General features: G+C 48.5%; 5 protein-coding genes across 5 annotated transcripts, besides 25 other annotated features; all 5 read right to left on the minus strand.

Moving 5' to 3' along the window:
* Positions 1-8,784: part of a sequence feature (heterozygous, Esmeraldo-like haplotype) that runs on past the window's edge.
* On the minus strand, positions 217-4,437 carry Tc00.1047053510101.300 (hypothetical protein, conserved; the record flags this gene model as incomplete). Its single annotated transcript, XM_816146.1, has 1 exon — positions 217-4,437. One exon carries the CDS (start codon positions 4,435-4,437, stop codon positions 217-219), a length of 4,221 nt encoding a protein of 1,406 aa, XP_821239.1.
* Positions 4,437-4,456: a microsatellite.
* Positions 4,609-4,650: a sequence feature (AT_rich).
* Positions 4,881-4,903: a microsatellite.
* On the minus strand, positions 4,921-6,996 carry Tc00.1047053510101.310 (uncharacterized protein; the record flags this gene model as incomplete). Its single annotated transcript, XM_816147.1, has 1 exon — positions 4,921-6,996. The coding sequence occupies one exon, from the start codon at positions 6,994-6,996 to the stop codon at positions 4,921-4,923; it is 2,076 nt and encodes a 691-aa protein (XP_821240.1).
* Positions 6,981-7,026: a microsatellite.
* On the minus strand, positions 7,230-8,423 carry Tc00.1047053510101.320 (uncharacterized protein; the record flags this gene model as incomplete). The annotated part of the gene is made up of 1 exon (XM_816148.1): positions 7,230-8,423. One exon carries the CDS (start codon positions 8,421-8,423, stop codon positions 7,230-7,232), a length of 1,194 nt encoding a protein of 397 aa, XP_821241.1.
* Positions 8,542-8,621: a sequence feature (A-rich).
* Positions 8,785-9,345: a sequence feature (areas merged during assembly that could not be assigned to a particular haplotype. This can correspond to areas where the two haplotypes were merged or to regions with more than two copies in the genome that were merged during assembly.).
* Positions 8,788-8,820: a microsatellite.
* Positions 8,868-8,892: a microsatellite.
* Tc00.1047053510101.330 (hypothetical protein, conserved) lies at positions 8,980-10,263 on the minus strand (the record flags this gene model as incomplete). Its single annotated transcript, XM_816149.1, has 1 exon — positions 8,980-10,263. One exon carries the CDS (start codon positions 10,261-10,263, stop codon positions 8,980-8,982), a length of 1,284 nt encoding a protein of 427 aa, XP_821242.1.
* Positions 9,346-9,646: a sequence feature (areas merged during assembly that could not be assigned to a particular haplotype. This can correspond to areas where the two haplotypes were merged or to regions with more than two copies in the genome that were merged during assembly.).
* Positions 9,647-9,841: a sequence feature (haploid, Esmeraldo-like haplotype).
* Positions 9,842-10,156: a sequence feature (heterozygous, Esmeraldo-like haplotype).
* Positions 10,157-10,255: a sequence feature (areas merged during assembly that could not be assigned to a particular haplotype. This can correspond to areas where the two haplotypes were merged or to regions with more than two copies in the genome that were merged during assembly.).
* Positions 10,256-10,664: a sequence feature (heterozygous, Esmeraldo-like haplotype).
* Positions 10,341-10,404: a microsatellite.
* Positions 10,427-10,462: a microsatellite.
* Positions 10,665-10,812: a sequence feature (haploid, Esmeraldo-like haplotype).
* Positions 10,676-10,812: a sequence feature (T-rich).
* Positions 10,813-10,883: a sequence feature (areas merged during assembly that could not be assigned to a particular haplotype. This can correspond to areas where the two haplotypes were merged or to regions with more than two copies in the genome that were merged during assembly.).
* Positions 10,884-10,972: a sequence feature (haploid, Esmeraldo-like haplotype).
* Positions 10,973-15,965: part of a sequence feature (heterozygous, Esmeraldo-like haplotype) that runs on past the window's edge.
* Positions 11,000-11,032: a microsatellite.
* Positions 11,134-11,179: a sequence feature (T-rich).
* Positions 11,297-11,327: a microsatellite.
* Tc00.1047053510101.340 (hypothetical protein, conserved) lies at positions 11,985-15,929 on the minus strand (the record flags this gene model as incomplete). Its single annotated transcript, XM_816150.1, has 1 exon — positions 11,985-15,929. One exon carries the CDS (start codon positions 15,927-15,929, stop codon positions 11,985-11,987), a length of 3,945 nt encoding a protein of 1,314 aa, XP_821243.1.
* Positions 15,018-15,083: a microsatellite.

Here is a 15,965-nt window from a genome sequence, read left to right on the forward strand (position 1 = left end):
TGAAGGAAAAAGTAAATTGCGGCCGATAGCTCCTCTTCTGTCTTCTATGGATATCTATTTGCGAGAAGCCGGCGGCATCCACACAACGCGGCCATCCACCCCTCTCTTTATTTTTCTTTTTTCTTTTCTGTCTTTTTGCTTTATTGTCACTTGTGGTCGTTTCTCCGTCCTCTCACTTATTCACATAAAACCACACGAAAAATACTTCCTCTTCCATCACCGCGGTGGGGCTCTCTCGTAAATCTGCCTCAGCTGCTCCTTAGCGTACTCCATGACGTTTGCCTCGTCCACATCGTCTTCGTCGTCGTTGCTATCGCCATGGTCATCTCCACCGACCATCGCCTCCCTTAGACGTTGCTTCACTTCTGACCACAGCACCTTCACGATCTCTTCTTGCGTCATGGAGCCTATGAACGCATCTAGCGCCCTATCGATACGCTGCCGCACATTAGGAGGCAAATCAAACTTTGCTTTTGCTGCAGTGACTACGAGATTATCATCACCAACGTCTGCTTCCGCAACACGAGCCAAAGAAGGCGTCCTATCGCCTGCCACTCCTCCTCCTCCTCCGGTAGCCGCTGCCGTTGGCGCGCGGAACGGGGCGTGCGGAAAGATATGCACCTTTTCGTCAAGAAAGATGGTATTGAGTGCCTCTGTGGCGGACTTGGAGGGAACAAAAAAGGTCGGCAACAGAACCCGCCCTGGGTACCGCTTGAGTGCCTCTGCACTGATCTGCCGTTGTCCCAGACACGCCTGCATCACGCGGCTACCCAAGTCGCACAGCAGACGTGCCGCATGACTTTCCCTGTCAACCGCCTCATCCGCCTGCTTGATGCGGGCAAGAAGCTCCACCACAAAGCTTGCGCATTGTGTACCGTGGCGGTATAGTTCTTCAAATAAAAGGTGCCAAACACGTTGATATGCAACAAAGTGGTTTTCCTTTTCACTGCTGTAGAAGGTATGATGGGCCATGAAGAAGACCAAAAAAGGAATGGTATACTCGAGGAAACAAGTGAGGGCCTCAGGTGACGAAAGTGTCGCGCCGGAAGACCTTTGTTTGGAACGAAGGTGATCCCCAACCTGCTGAAGGAGAAGTCGGAGGTGTTGGTATCCGCTTTTTGTTTCCTCACTCACAACGGTAAGAATCAAAAGAGCCACATAGCGCATATCGCATTGGTTATGCATGATGTGAAATGTCATCTTCTTCTGCACAGAACGGCGCACAACCATCTCGTCTTCGGCAGAAAGAACCACTGCCACCGCAAGCTCCTTGGCAATTTCAGATGATGGCCAAATCACCAGTTTCGCCAATTGCTGATTAATAGAGATACGACGGCGGCATGCCCCAACAGTGTTTGACTCCCGCTCGCTTGCAGCCTTGTAAGCAGCCAGCAAGATGTTGATCGTCGGGGCCACAGCAGTCACGATACCGTCTGCGGATTGGCACCGCGCAATTGCCGTCAAACACTTTGTCGCAGCATCTACAACCGCCCCGGCAAGTGACATGGGAAGCACATCGGCTCGCTTTGCTTTGACTTTGGCTAAATCTTCCGCATCGGTTTTGTCACGAACAGCGGCAAGAAGAAGTTCCATGATGCTGCGCGTCAGTGATTCGTCTTGCAGAAGCGGTGCTACGGTGCGATTCTTCGCAAAGGCCGTCAATGCCTTCAGCCATCCAACGACACTAGAAGTCGCTGGAGTCGTCGTGCTACGGATGCGAGCAAAAATGGAGTTCACCAACTGGCTGAGTGCCTTGGACTCCTGCGCACCATTGACGCCGACCAAGGCTGTAAAGCAGCGGGCGGCATGCTTGCACACCGCCCCCACCATTTCAGGCGTAGCGTCACGCAAAAGTGGCTCGTGGCTGCAAACACATAACCGACCTAACGTTGTGAAGAGGCCTTTCTTACGTGAGGATATCATATTGACAGATGCACCGCCCTCGTCATGCTCCTTGTTGTCCACAACAGTCCTTTTTGCGTAGCCGGCCCACTCAGTGACGCAATCCAAAAGAAGAATCACCCACGAAGTCGGTATTGTCGTGTTGCTGCTTTGACACACAAGTTCCACAAAATCCACAAGAGGCACGGCACAGTGCGAAAGAAAAGAAGGAGCGGTATGCCCAAACACAAGTAATGCACGAAGCAGACCCTCCACCTCACATCTCATCTCCGCACTCACTTTTGACCTTGCGTCGTTGCATATACCATTTAAGGCCTCACGCAGACGTGCAAGTAGCTCGTTGACGTGCTCCACCTCAAGTGGGAGCATCATCTGCCTAGATAAACTTTCCTGCACAAACCTAAAAACATGCCCCTCCACACGACCTTTCATGGTCTTTACAAGCAGCTCCCGCTCCTTTGCGTAGTGGAAATGTTTATCGGCACAGCAGCTCAGAAACGCCTTGGAAACCTTGTCGTCCTTGGATCGAAACAAGGCATCCCACTCTCCTTTTTCCGAGTGTGTCATGGTCTGCAAAAAGTTGAGAAGTCGATGAATGTTGTTAATCATCTCCTGGCCCTCCGAGGACTTTAGATCTTTGTTCCGCACCTCAGCACGCATTTGAAAGAGACGTAAGATCGCGAGCCGTAGCTGTGCCTTCTTTGCGGCAAAGGTAAGCAACTTGTTAAAACTCTTGAAGTTCAGGTGAGAACACATTTTTGCAAATCCATCAACGTAGGTGCGCTCTCGTGTTGCGCTCTCCTTCTCAAAGTCAAATAGTGCCATACTTGCCTGTGCGGAGCGTCGACCCGTGGATGTCGATGAACTAAAAGTAGTGAACGACGCATCGCTGGGCATCACCCTCGACGGAGGGGGAAGCATGGATTCAAAACTTGACTCCAGCAGCGAAACGCCCCCCTCGGCGTTCAGACACTGCATCACCACATTCGGCATCCACGGATAGAGCAGTGTCTGGTAGATGCTGCTAAGCCGCTCAACCGCAGCTTGGCGAACTTTGGGGTTTTTGTCCGCGACACGCAGTCCAAGAGACTTCTCCATTCTGTCAGACGTGACGAGCGACGGAGCGGCCGAAACAACATCACTGTAGGCGATTACCGCCGCGCGACGCACCAGTGCATGGGGATCCACTAGGCGCATCTCCACAAAAGGAAGCAACTCACAAACACGCTCTTCCGCAAGACTTGCTGAGACATGGGTGGAGGCGCTGATAGCATTTGCTGCGAGCTGCACCATTTCAATACGCAACGCATGTTTGGGGTCGTTGAAGCGTGAGAGAAGCGTCACAAAGGCCGAGCGATACGTCGAGATGGCAGCTTCATGAGCGCCAAAAGCCATGAAAAAACCACGCAAAATCAATAAGCGGATATCCGTAATTTCATGCTCCAAGTATGGGAGAATTCCTGGGATAAGTTGGCCGACAAGATCCACGTGCAGTTCCATTAATGCCACGAGACATTCCATCGCCCGGCCAACACCACGCAGCCCATGACGCTTTTTTTCCACATCGTCGCCAGTGACTTCCGCCGCAGCCACCTCGCTCACGCCCCGTTCAACCATCTCAACAACGTAGCTGGCAATGGCGGGATGAATCACATCCAGTTTCTCCAAGAATACACGAGCAGCAATAACGGCACCAGGGGCACGAGTCTTTTTCCGTGCCACGTTTGCAAGTGGATTGCTGTCAACAGTATTTCCAGTTTTACGATTTGCTTCAGCACGACGTAGTAAAGTAGGTGAAGCAGCAGCGATCTCTTTGAGTAGTGGGGCAAGCTCATCTGATGTGATGGATCGTGTTGCGTTAAGGATGTCAATAAGAATCCTTCCCATTTCCGCAGCAGTTACTATGGTGATCGTATTGTCACTGGTGGCTGGAGCCTCGTTCCCTGTGAATGCTCCAGCAGCAGCCTGCTGAACCCCCACAAACATGCATGTTAGACGCTCCTGTACCGGCTGGCGACATTGCGGAATTAAATATCCAAAAATGTGTGAAACGCTTGCCCGCTCAATTAATTGCTCGCATGTTTTCAAAGGCGCCTCGCCCCGGGCCACCTGCCCAAAAGGAGAAGTCAGACAACTCAAGACATCATCGGCATAGTTCGTGTCAAACGGTAGCATGTTGGCCCTCTCCTCGCCGGATGCATGGCCGCTGCTCAGTCTCACAATGTCGGACAACAGGCAGCCTGTCAGTTGCTGCACACCGTTAAGACTGCTTTTCAAGTAACGGGGGCTGAGAAGTTCCTTTATAAAGCCCGCACTGACAGTGAAGGGCGGAGTTGCCGCCCGAAGTACGCGATGGCACTCAAACAGCCACGGTAAGAGCAGCGCATCCGCCTTGTTGTGAAGCACCGTTCCCGATAAAATAGCGTTGCTGTTCTCACTCGTGACTTCGCGGCGTGGTCGCTTGCTTGCAGACTCAGACCCAGTCGACCCTTTGCCCAGATTACTGCGCTCCCTTCGCGTCGAAGTGGAAGGCATTTTTTTTTTTTTTTTTTTTCTGTTGAACACCTTCCGTGGCAGTTTATGTGTTTTGTCCTCCACACACAAACCCTCCCCACCTCACTGAGGCCCTCTCTCTCTGATGGCTCTACGGCGTGCACCTGCCTACAGATGAAGAAAGCGGGCATACGCAGAAAAACACCGCAAGGCAAAAAAAAAAAAAAAAAGACATCAATAAATAAATAAAATTTAGGCCCCACACAAAGACACAACACCGAACGCAACATCTCGGCATTGAAATTCCTTTTTTTATATATTTTTTGCTCGTGTTGCTTTTATTTCGTTTCCTCTCATCCCTAATCCGCGTCTGTATTCATGTGTAGAGGGGGTTTTCCCCCTAAACATCACGTGTCCTGCGAACTCGTGGATGCAGCCCAATAGTATTGAGTCTTGCATCAACATTCCGTAAGAAGCGCACCAATAAAAAAAAAAAAAAAAAAAAAAAGATCATACAGGATAAAGTTACACAACATAGGTGGAATTCAAAATTTCCTGTGCCAAGCCGGGCCGTCGGTTCTGTTCCTCTATCCATCGAGCATTGATGCCAAACATAGCTGCACTTTTTTGCAACTCCTGCTTCAGTGTATCAATCTGCTGTTGCTGCTGGAGGAGCCGTGCATTGTACTCTGAACACATAGATTTAATTTCCACATCGTCCTCCACAATGTCTTTCGGCCCCCGGTCCCCACTGGAGCATTGCAGCTGCATAGACAAAAGCGTTTCTCGCTCCCTCTGTATCTCTTGAAGCAAAAAAGCCGCCTCCTCCTGTAAAGACAAACAATGACTTGAATTCCCTCCCTTTCCTCCCCTTGAAGGCATGAAAGCCACACCGCCCACATTGTTACCTAAGCTATCCTGTTTCCCGCTACTGTCATCGTTTTCTTCGTCGCTGTCAGCAACAATGGTGTTCCTTATTCGCTGTATACCAAGCTCCAACACCTCCAGCGCTTCGGCAGCTTCCGCGACCTCATTGCGCCACTCCGTTTCTTCTGTGCACAACGGCGCAAGCAGCTGGCCCGTAGTAACCGACTTGGGCTCATGGTTGGCGTCAAAAAACACATGCCCCTCCTCCTCAAGCATCTTCTGCCAGCGAGCCTGAGACTCCGCCAGCAATGCCTCAACAGCCACATCGTGCGACTTCTGTATCGCGACGCGCTCTTCATCAATTATGAGCTGATCGATTGAGATGTCATCAATGAGTTTTATTGCCGCATTGCACAACTCGCGGTAGGTGACACCAAAGTTCCACCGCATTTCTTCACGAACAGCCTCCCGTGCAATTATCCGGTACTGTGGCAGATCTGGAAGACCCGGAAAATTGGCCAACAACTGCCCCACAGAATTCTCCACAATTTTCTGAATGCGCGGATTTACAAAAAAAACGGCAAACTGAGACTCAAACCCCGGGAGACCGTACATACAGAGGACATCCTCTGAGGAAGAGAGCGTGAATTGTGGTATTTTGTCCATTATCCACCCATAGAATTTGGCAACCGCTGGCAAAACCGTACAATATGGATCTCCCTCTTTCACCAGTAGCGCGTTCGCCATCGCACCCGCATATTCATTCTTGCCAGGTGGGACCTCAGCAGAGGCTTCTCTCCCGATTGCATTTGCCGAATTAACTTCACATACGGAATTCGGCTTCAACAATAGACTTAGATCATCCTGCAATGGAAGTTCAATCCGTTCACCGGCGTCCAGCAAACGCTTTTTTTCAAACTTTGCAACATCCCGCATATATACTGAATTCCTTCCACCTGGGAGGCGGGAAAGTAACTTCAACGGGGACACTTTGCTAAGAGCGTTGCTCCATTTATTTGTGTCCTGCTTTTGCTGTTCCCTCTCCCGTTGCCGCGGAACGGTTATCAGTGGGTCGATAAAAAGGGAGTGATCCAACTCTCCCCTCAGTGAAATATGTGCTTTCCGAAGGTTAAATTCCCTCTTCTTTGGATCCGCAAAATTTGTAATAATTCGAAAAAACTGCAACATTACTTGAGCGTTTCGACAGTGAAAGCGCATCAAGTACGAAAACGGAGGGAATAAAGCGCCGGGTGCCTTATCGCTCACCGCAACGGCCTGAGTTGGCAATAAACCTTTGCCTTTTCCCTCACCACCATTGTTCATAAGTTGAAGCTGTTGCCGGCAACGAATGTACACGCTCTGCGTGTCAGTCTCCGCGTCCAAAGTGTGCTGGGTGACGATGTCGATACGCGCCTTTTCGGTATTCGTTATTGGACCTGGGCTCAGTAGTGCTGCGTTGATCACCCGCCCGTCATCAGCAGAAAAGAGATACATTTCACCATGCTGTGATACCAACAGTGCACATGGTGTCCAACCGCCCTCAGAGCCAGTGGAAGCTGAATATACGTCGAGACGCGTGGCAAAACATGGTCGCAGAGCATATGCAGTCGTCGTACCGACGCGCAATAGCCGAATAAAAAGAGGACTTAACGTAATGAGTTCGGGCTCCATCTGTCCCACAACACTGGCAAATATAAATAAAAGAATTAGGGAAAAAAGCATGCATACATACATAAATACAAGTACGCGTGCGTGTATGCGTGCCCATTTCAAAAGATAGAAAACAACAACAAAAAAAAAAAGTATTTGAATTTAAAAAGAACAACACGCGCAATCAAAGGCTCAAGTAAAAGAAGTTACATTGGCATACACAAACACACATCATACGGATACATGCAAAAGAAACAAAAAAAAAAAAACATACAAAGCCCCTAAATTAATGACTGTCACTAATCGATAAAAATCCTTCAGAGCAAAAGATCAAATAGGCCCCGCTGAAAGCCGTTGGAACACTTTGCGTTAAACGCAGATCCTCCCTTACCGGTACCCTCCTCCCCATTGCTACCTGTGACGGATGATACCTGCCCCTCCTTTTCACGTTGCATATGTTCCTGACGCCGAAGACGCTGCTCCGTGTATGAACGCATGATTTCTTTGGCTTCTCGTTCTAACTGCTGCATCTCCTTGTGCCAATGCTGAAGCATCCTCAGTTCATTCTGCTGGTCTGCAATGATTGAAAGATACCGTTCTTGCGCACGATTTCTCGCAGCAAAAACAGAATTCTGACGCTGCGATAAGCAACGCTGCGTGTGCTCTTTACTCATCTTCACCCTTTTTTTTAGCCGACGCAAGGCAATACGAAGACACATCACTTGGTCTCTACTCATGGATTCGGCACTTGTACGTAGCGCTATTTCCTCTTCACAAGTGAAGCGTATCTGAAAAAAGCCGTCACGCGGGGAAAATGTGCCGGATGCGGGCTGCCCTCCTTCACGGTAGGTGTAGTACTGCTCCAAAGCATTTTGATATTCCGTCTTCTTTTCACCCTGTTGAGTCAACAACACCTTCACCCGCCGCTGGTACGCACGACGTCGCTGCTCTTTCTGTTCCTCCCGAAATTCTGCCTCCAAATTCTGTTGCAGGTCTTCCAACTGCTCCTGGTGCTTGGCCTGCTGTTCGCGGCGGTAGGCGATAAGAAGTTCACTATTGTACGAGTCGCGGATGTTCCGTTGATGCTGCCTTTCCTTCTCCAAAGCCAGATGATACACCTCTTCAAACTTGCGTTGCAAGCATGAAGATAATTCATCGCGTAAGTTACATTCCTGCTCCACGGAAAGGAGAGAATTCCTCAGTTGTACCCTCTCAATTGCCTCAGCAAACTCCGTTACCATTTTTGTGACGTGTGTCGGCGATGCCAGAAGGCCGCTGTCGATGCTGAGAGAAAGAGCCGCCTTTTCATTTAAATCCCTTAAAGTCATGCGCGGCTTCCCTTCCCGCGGCCAGTTATCCTGCAACATTCCAGCCGTGGATCTCATGACCGCCCTCCTCGCCAGCATGTGCTCGGGGGTTCCCCTGTCGCTCTGGTCGCCCGTGGCCTCGTAATTCTTCCTGTCCGTCGCCGAAGACGGCACCGGGTGCGTGGAGAGAAGACCCCTCCGCATTCCTCGTCCCTCCCCTCCTCCCCACAGGCCAAAGGAAGCGGCGGGCACAATCTAACACGTAGCGCAGTAAAAAAAAAAAAAAAAAATGGCTGAAGGAAAAAAAAGAGTAATTATTTACAAAAGAATAAAATCAGAAATAAAAAAAAAAAAAAAAAAAGTAAAATAAAAAGAAACACACACACACAAAAAAAAAAAAAAGACTGCAGAAAGCCAGACATTCCCCCCACCTTTTTTTGACTAATCGTGTCGTCGCCCTCCCCGTCGTCCACGCACACCAAATTTCTATCCCCTCCACCTACACATTATAAACCACCTCTTTGCATCCCTTTTGAATTGTGTAAGAAAAAAATAAACATCCATAACGAAAAACAAAAAAAAAAAAAGAAAAGAAAAAGAAGGGGGGTTCTCAGGCAAAAAGTGTTGCACATCAAATACAACATTCTAAATAATAATAATAATAATAATAATACTTCACTGCACCTCAATTCCGTTCACGCATACGGATAAGCAAAGAAGTCTTCCCACAGTGCGATTTGAGGTCCCTTGAAAAGATCTGTCAAACCTGAAAATTTTCGCAGAAACGCTTCATGGAGCGAAGAACGAGTCGCTCCCCCTCATTTGCATCGTTATTGAACTCCGCAATTGGATTGCCAACAAACCCCAAATGTCCCCCAGAGGGCATTTCCACGTACGCCACATTCGCATTTGTGTTCGCAAGTCTCTCCCAGCGACGGATGCTTTTTTGCGTGCCACAGATGGGGTCGTCGCGGGTGGCAATGCATAAAACAGGAATTTGTGACGTTAAGAGGGAGACGAAGCAGCTACCAGCGTTATAATACTCTTCGGACGAGCGGAAGCCAAAATGTGGAGCCGTGATGTATTGGTCAAATTGAAAAACAGAACTTAATCGGTATAAGAGCGGGCGTTCCCCTTTAAATAGCAGCTGGGTATCCACACCTGGTAGTCGTTCCATGACAGCCTTGTGACGCTCCGCGTACGCGATTAGGTTTCTTAAAAACGCACGATTGTACAACGAATTACTCAATTGATCATCGGACGCATTCATATCAAAAGGGGACGTTAAGGCGATGGCCGCGCTCAGCGGATTCGTCTCCTTCCAAAGTCCTTGTTCACCAATATACTTGCAAAGAAAAACACCACCAAGTGATAAGCCCAGCGCAATAAACGGCTTTGTTTGGCTGCTTTTTAGCCGTTGTTGTACCTGTTTCGGGTTAAAATAATTTTTTAGCACATGGCGCAAATCTGCAGTGTACACGGCACTAAAAATTTGGGCTTTTTCCAGTGGTGTATCCCCAACGCCACGCGCATTCAGAACCCCGACAAAAAAACCCTCTCTCGAGAGAACATTCGCCATACGCTGGATATAAACGCTCCGTGAAGAGCTCAAAAGCCCCGGGAGAATCAGCACCAATCCCCTCACTTGTGCTTCACCAGATAACACCGGTGGTAAGCAGTCAATACAGAGTGGGTTGCCATCCCCCGCAGTCACCGTCTCACGGGTGTACTCCACCCTACAGTGGGGACGTCGAGCTCCAAGAATGGTATGTACATGTCCACTGTACATAGGGCCCTCATAGTACTTATACGAGCCCAGACCGAAGGAGTCATAGACGGTCGAATTGCAGAGAGACCTGACGGTAGCAATGCGCCGGTCCTTCTGCGAAGAAAACGTGAGCTCCTCCTCCTGAATCATCCACTCAAAAAAAGTTATAGGCCAGCGGAAAAACAGGTTTAATAATGTTACCGGAACAACGTAAAACACAAGATGCACCACACAGTGGGTGACAAAAAACCCAAAACGATTCGCAGTAAGCCTCATTGAGAGGCCCAATATGTACTTATAATAAAGAGAGAGTAAAAGAAATTAAAAAAGCCTTAAAAGAACCACGTAAAAGCAAAAAAAAAAAAAAAAAAAAATGTGGTAAAGACTTGTGCCCTAAAAAAAAAAAAAAAAAAAAAAGAGGTTGAAAGCACTCGCTGCCAAAAAAAAAGAAAAAGAAAAAGAAAAAGAAAAAGAAGTATATATAAGAGACAGACAGAAGCGCAGCCAAATTATTTTGTCTCAACAAACTGCAAAGAAATAACAGCAACAACAAAAGCGACACCACGTAAGCCCTCAGAGGCACTACTAGAAAGATCACCAAATTTGTTGTTATTTATTTATTTTTTTCTTTTTTTCCTTTTCTTAATAAGAAGAAGAAAAAATAATATTAATAACATTTTCTTCGCTCTTCTTTTCATTTTCTTTTTTATTTATTTATTTTTTTTTTTTTTTTTTTTGTTTTGTTTTTGTTTGTTTTTTGTTTGTTTTTTGTTTTTAATTTATGCTTTTATTTTTATTTTCATTTTTCTTTCTTTTTTTTCTTTTCAATTTGGGGGGGTGTTTCTCAATTTTCTTCCCGGCACGTCACAGCCAAAGACAACATGCATGTGCATGTGTTGGATGCCCATCCATTTTATCTCAGTTCCCACCGCCCCACTCCTCCCCGTGCAGTATCCGGCGTCAACAACCAACAAAAACCCCCTCCCCACACACAACCACACCATCCACACCCAAAAAGAAAAAAAAAAAAAGAACAAAAAAAAAATGTTTCTTTTAATACATCATATCATACAACAAAACTGTTATTTGGAATCGCAATTACGGAAACGCCTCATGTCGGAACTCTCTCCCTTTTCATTTTATAAATCTCTTTTTCTTTTTTCTTTTCCTCTTTTTTCTTTTCCTCTTTTTTATTGTTTTTGGTGTTTTTTTTGTCTTCCGTCTCATTCGTGTTTCTTTTGTCCATCGACTGCTTCTGCGGGGATTCAGGCGTCAAAATTCATAACGTAAATAATTACGCGAATAGGAGAAAGAAAAGAAAAGAAAAGAAAAAAAAAAAATTGTTTCTTGAAGGCCAATTCACCACCTTTATTTTCGTTCACTCTTCGTTTCCCTCTTACTTTGCCCCCCTTTTTTTTTCTTGTGTGTTTGTGTGGTGTTGGGACCGCAGACGGCGGGTGCGCACTGTCCGCCCGTCACTCCCTCCCCATTTTTCCCCAGCGAGCCAACAAAAAGAAACACACACACACACACACAAGAAAAAAGAATTCCTCGTCCCAATCACCCCCACGCAACTCCTCTCTTCGATCAATTCACGCAAATTCCCCCCCTTTCCACGGACACAAATATATATTTCTTTTCTTCTTCTGCATCTTGCCGCTTTCCATCCGTTCTTTTTTTTTTTTTTCTTCTCTCCGAAAGGCCCCACACGCAACACGCACCCGTCTCCTCTCCTTCCATCCCCATCGGCCCTTCGCGCGCTCCGCGCGCCGATGCACTGTGAAAACAGAAGAAATCTTCAGTCCAGCTGCTTCTATCACCCCGTGTTATCAACAATCCACGCAGAAAAAAAAACAATAAACAAAAAAAGCAGGAATATCCATCTCTGTTGCTAGTGGGAGTAAAAAGAAAACAAGAAAAATAAAAAGAAAAAAAGGAGCAAGCTGGGGTGCGTGCGTCGTTCCAAACCATTCATAGGCCAAGACACCGTGTGTGTTTTAATTCCATGGAGCCGTTGTAAAGTTAAGTGAAAGGGCCTTGCTAGTCGGTTGCAAAAATTTCCCTGATGCACTTGACAGTCCGGGTGGAGCAAAAAGAGGCGCGCCGCTCTGAAGCGGGTCGGTACTAAAGGCTTCATTGCTAGCAACACCTCCCGACACGGGCGCCGAAACAGAAGTGTATCGTGGCCGCTCCGGGAACATCCCTCCTGAAAAAACAGGGCTATTTCCTGAAATGACTGTCGTGGGTGACGTCGAGAGAGGTGAATGCAGTGAAACCGGCGCGGCACCAGTCTTAACACCAAAGGACGTGTGGGGTGCAGAGTTGCAAGAGGTTCTTCCTGTTACCATTGTAGTTGGGGTGAAGGGGCAGGCATTAGCGTCAAGAGTGAAGCGCGGTGCTGCACCACCACTAGTAAACGGAGCGGTGACAGTGAAACTGCTGCTCTGTCCTGCTGCCGATCCCCCCGCAGTATCTACGCCGGCAAGGTGAGTTGCCGCATCTGGCTGCTGCAATGGGGGCGGCTGTGGTGAAAAGAGGACAGCAGCAGATGGGGTCCCGAAGGTGTTCGCGGTGTCTCCGCCTTTTCCGCCCTCACCGAACGACAATGGATCTGTCATAGAAGCCCATGTCGAAATACCAACGCCGATCACTTCTTCGGCAGTAGACTGCAAGGGTAGAGAAAAAACTCCACAACTGTTCTCCTCAGAGGCACGTGGCAATGGAATCGACAATCCACAACGACCACTACCACCACCACCAACAAAACTGAAGGCGAGGTTGGGGTTCACGCCGGGTGCCGCAATCGCTGATGACTGTGGCGAACGCGCTGGAGACGAACTTGTCGCTGACAATGTCGATAACAACAACAGCTGCGAGTTTGCGCCATTCGTGGATGACGGAGCCCAAAAAGACTGAAGATCATTGATAGCCAACGTCTCATGACGGGTTGAAGACATCTCTGGAATGCGTAGTGCTGCCGCCAGATCCCGCTGTTTTCGGCGTTTGGCCTCTCCGCGTTCCTTGAACCGTGTAATACATGCGGCTGCTTCAGCCTCTAAGCTCGACAGTAGCTCATTGCTGCTCTTAAGCTGCTGGTGTAGTTGTTCCACCTCGAGTTTGCCCTCCTCAATCTGTTCCTGAAGCTTTTTAGTTGCAGCCTCTTCCTTTGACTTCTCCTTTGCCAACTTTGCCACTTGTGCACGAGTAGCAGACACCGTTTGCGTTAGCGTTTCCAATTCACGCAGCAGCTCGGGACTAGGCCCAACCTTAGCAAGAAGCATCTTGCGCTCACGGTCCTTCTTTTTTTGCAAAGCCTTCTGGTAAGATTTGCCATGCTCATTCAGCAATTGACGATACCCGCTGTTCCACGCCTGATCGACGGCCTCGCGTTGTTGTGACTCGCTCTTCTCCAGTTTGATAACGACCTTTTCCCATTCCTTGCGGCGCTTCTCATTCTCCGCATTCGCAGTAGCGGTCGCAGCTGAATCTGTTGTCGCCTGCTGATTAACTCTGCCTTGTTCCATGCCGTTCTCCAATCCCCGATTTGCACAAGTACTTTTACCGTTTTGATGATTGCTGCTTGACTTTTTCCTCTTTTCTTCAACTGGAGGTGCACCGTTGGGACAAATCAAATCCATGGCATACTGAAAAACAAGTCTGTCCTCTACACGGTTGTAAAGACGATAACCGGACTGTGACATGGTGGAACTGTGCAACGCTACGGTCAGTGAGACAAAGTTTTCAAACCCCATCAACTCCCCAGGTGCGGCCTCTACTTCTCGCTCCAGAAACAACGCGGAACTCTCCCTAAGCGACGACTCTGGGTTCGAGGAGAAATCACTGTTTTTGTTCTTGTTATTATTGTCACCTCCATTGATTCCATTATTCTTCCGTTTCTTCTTGGGGTCCTGCGTCCGCACAATCATATGGGCAGTAATAGGGCCAGTGTTACGATGCCAAATATAAAAACTCAGTTTGTCATTGATCACAGTCAACAAAGCATGCCAACGGATCTTGTTGCAGCTAAAACGATTACTTATCAATCGTTGCAGCATTATCACCTTCATAAGTTTGGCATTGTCCACGGTGCACGTGTAGCGCCCAGGAGCGTGCTCGTGAATTTGCATCTGCGGCATGAAGGAAAGCTTTGAAACAGATGGAACGGAGTAACGTGGTGAATAAAAGTAGTGGCTTATTTTCTCCGCTAACAGCTCGGGAAGTTGATGGGCATCGACCGACTCTGTGTTCTCTTCCACAGTAGAGATGGAGAGCTCATGACAAACTTTTTCCAGCAACGGGGTTGGAAGCGGTGAGAAAAATGTCACCACAGCGACAGCAGAGATTGCAGCAAAAATGTCTTCCGGAGAGCAGCATCGGTCCGGGAAGCCAAAAATATTGGCAAAATAACGAAGGTGCTCTGCACTCAGTGTACAAATGTCATGCCGCAGGGAAAGAAGACCACGCATTGGACCGTCTTGGTCATCCTCTCTTCGCGGCGTCATTTCCTTCACGCCAGCGTTCGATGCACCGTTTGCCGCATCGGCAGCGGCCTTTTTATGACCCGAACTATGGATGCTTGCGTTATTGCCATCTTGACGCCAGTTACCGCCTGCATAAGACGAAAACAAAGGCTGAGGCTCCAACGTATTTGAAACAACAGCACAAATCGTAAAGGCAAGTAAACGAAAATGTTCGGTGATGGTCAAGCGGTAAACCTCCCCGTTCCCACCTTCAACTGGTATGCCCCACCAGGCTGCCAACTCGTTTATTGTGTGTAGACTCAACGAGTTGACCTTTTCAGTTGTCTCCTTGAGATCGTCCAGATCGCCAAGGAAGGATCGATCTTCTTCATCCTCCTCCTCCCTTTCGTCGTCATCGTCTTCTTCAGTGTCATCCGTGTAGGTGTTTTTGCCACAGCAAGCTCCAGCGCCCTTACTTCTCCCTTTGGAGTCTTTGCAATGCAAAAGCTCAAATACCAACGAAGGATGTTCAATCTGCGAGGCCGTCTCAAGAATTGCGCGCGGCAAACGCACCATCACACCACCATCGTCACCATCGTCATCATCATTGTCATCGCCATCGTCATCATTTTCATCTTCTACCCCGTGTACAGCAGAAGATGCCCATGCCAATGCCGCCGATAGCTGAGCTTGAAGTTCACGCTTTGAGAGCCTTCCAATTGGCAAGTTCCCACTGCCGTTTAACGATGAGGAGGATTTTGTCATGGGCGAAGGAGGAGATGTGCTGTAATCTGAGCCGTTCTGCCCATCCACACCCTCCTCTGCGCGTTCTAGCGAAACGCACACACCGCCACTGCACTGTTGCAAGAGTTGAAAAAATGCCATACCATCAAAGTTCGCCACAAGCTCATCAGGAATACCGTCTTCCTCTCTCTTGCTGCAATTCACCAATGCCTCCCGCAAGAAACTACGAGGCGACTCTGGTAACGTCCTTCTGTTGCGACTCCCGCTCGCCACAAAGGCGGCGGCACCGATGTTGTTGTCATCTATCCGGTGTGAAGCAGACGCGGCAGTTGGGGGTGAAGAGGGCGCCGCTGTGGTTGATAAAGAAATCATTCCATCTCGGCGTCGCTTTTTAGGAGCCATTGTGCTCGCGTTTCTCTCCTGCATTCTCTCTGCCAAACCCTCCGACGCTTGCGGAGCAGCAGATGCAGAGTCGTCTCTCACGTTGAACGGCTCATCCGTATTTGTCCGAGTCGTACCACTTCGTATGCACTGCGGTGGAACAGCAGCGTCAAGTTCCTGCCCAAACTCTAAATTACTGCCGCGATTCTTATTGGAAGCCTTTTTCACTTGATGCTCCTTTACGCTTGCAATGGCAGAGATAAACTCCGGGCAACTGCGCCGCAGTAATGTAAGAGGTAAAGCGTCCGTCCCTCGGAAGGACTTTCCGCTCTGCTTTGCACCTTCCGTCTGGGACATGTAGCCGCGCCCACCACTTCCCCGCTCACTTCTCCT

Source organism: Trypanosoma cruzi, genomic scaffold, assembly GCF_000209065.1.
Source record: "Trypanosoma cruzi strain CL Brener 1047053516617 genomic scaffold, whole genome shotgun sequence".
NCBI lineage: Eukaryota > Euglenozoa > Kinetoplastea > Trypanosomatida > Trypanosomatidae > Trypanosoma > Trypanosoma cruzi.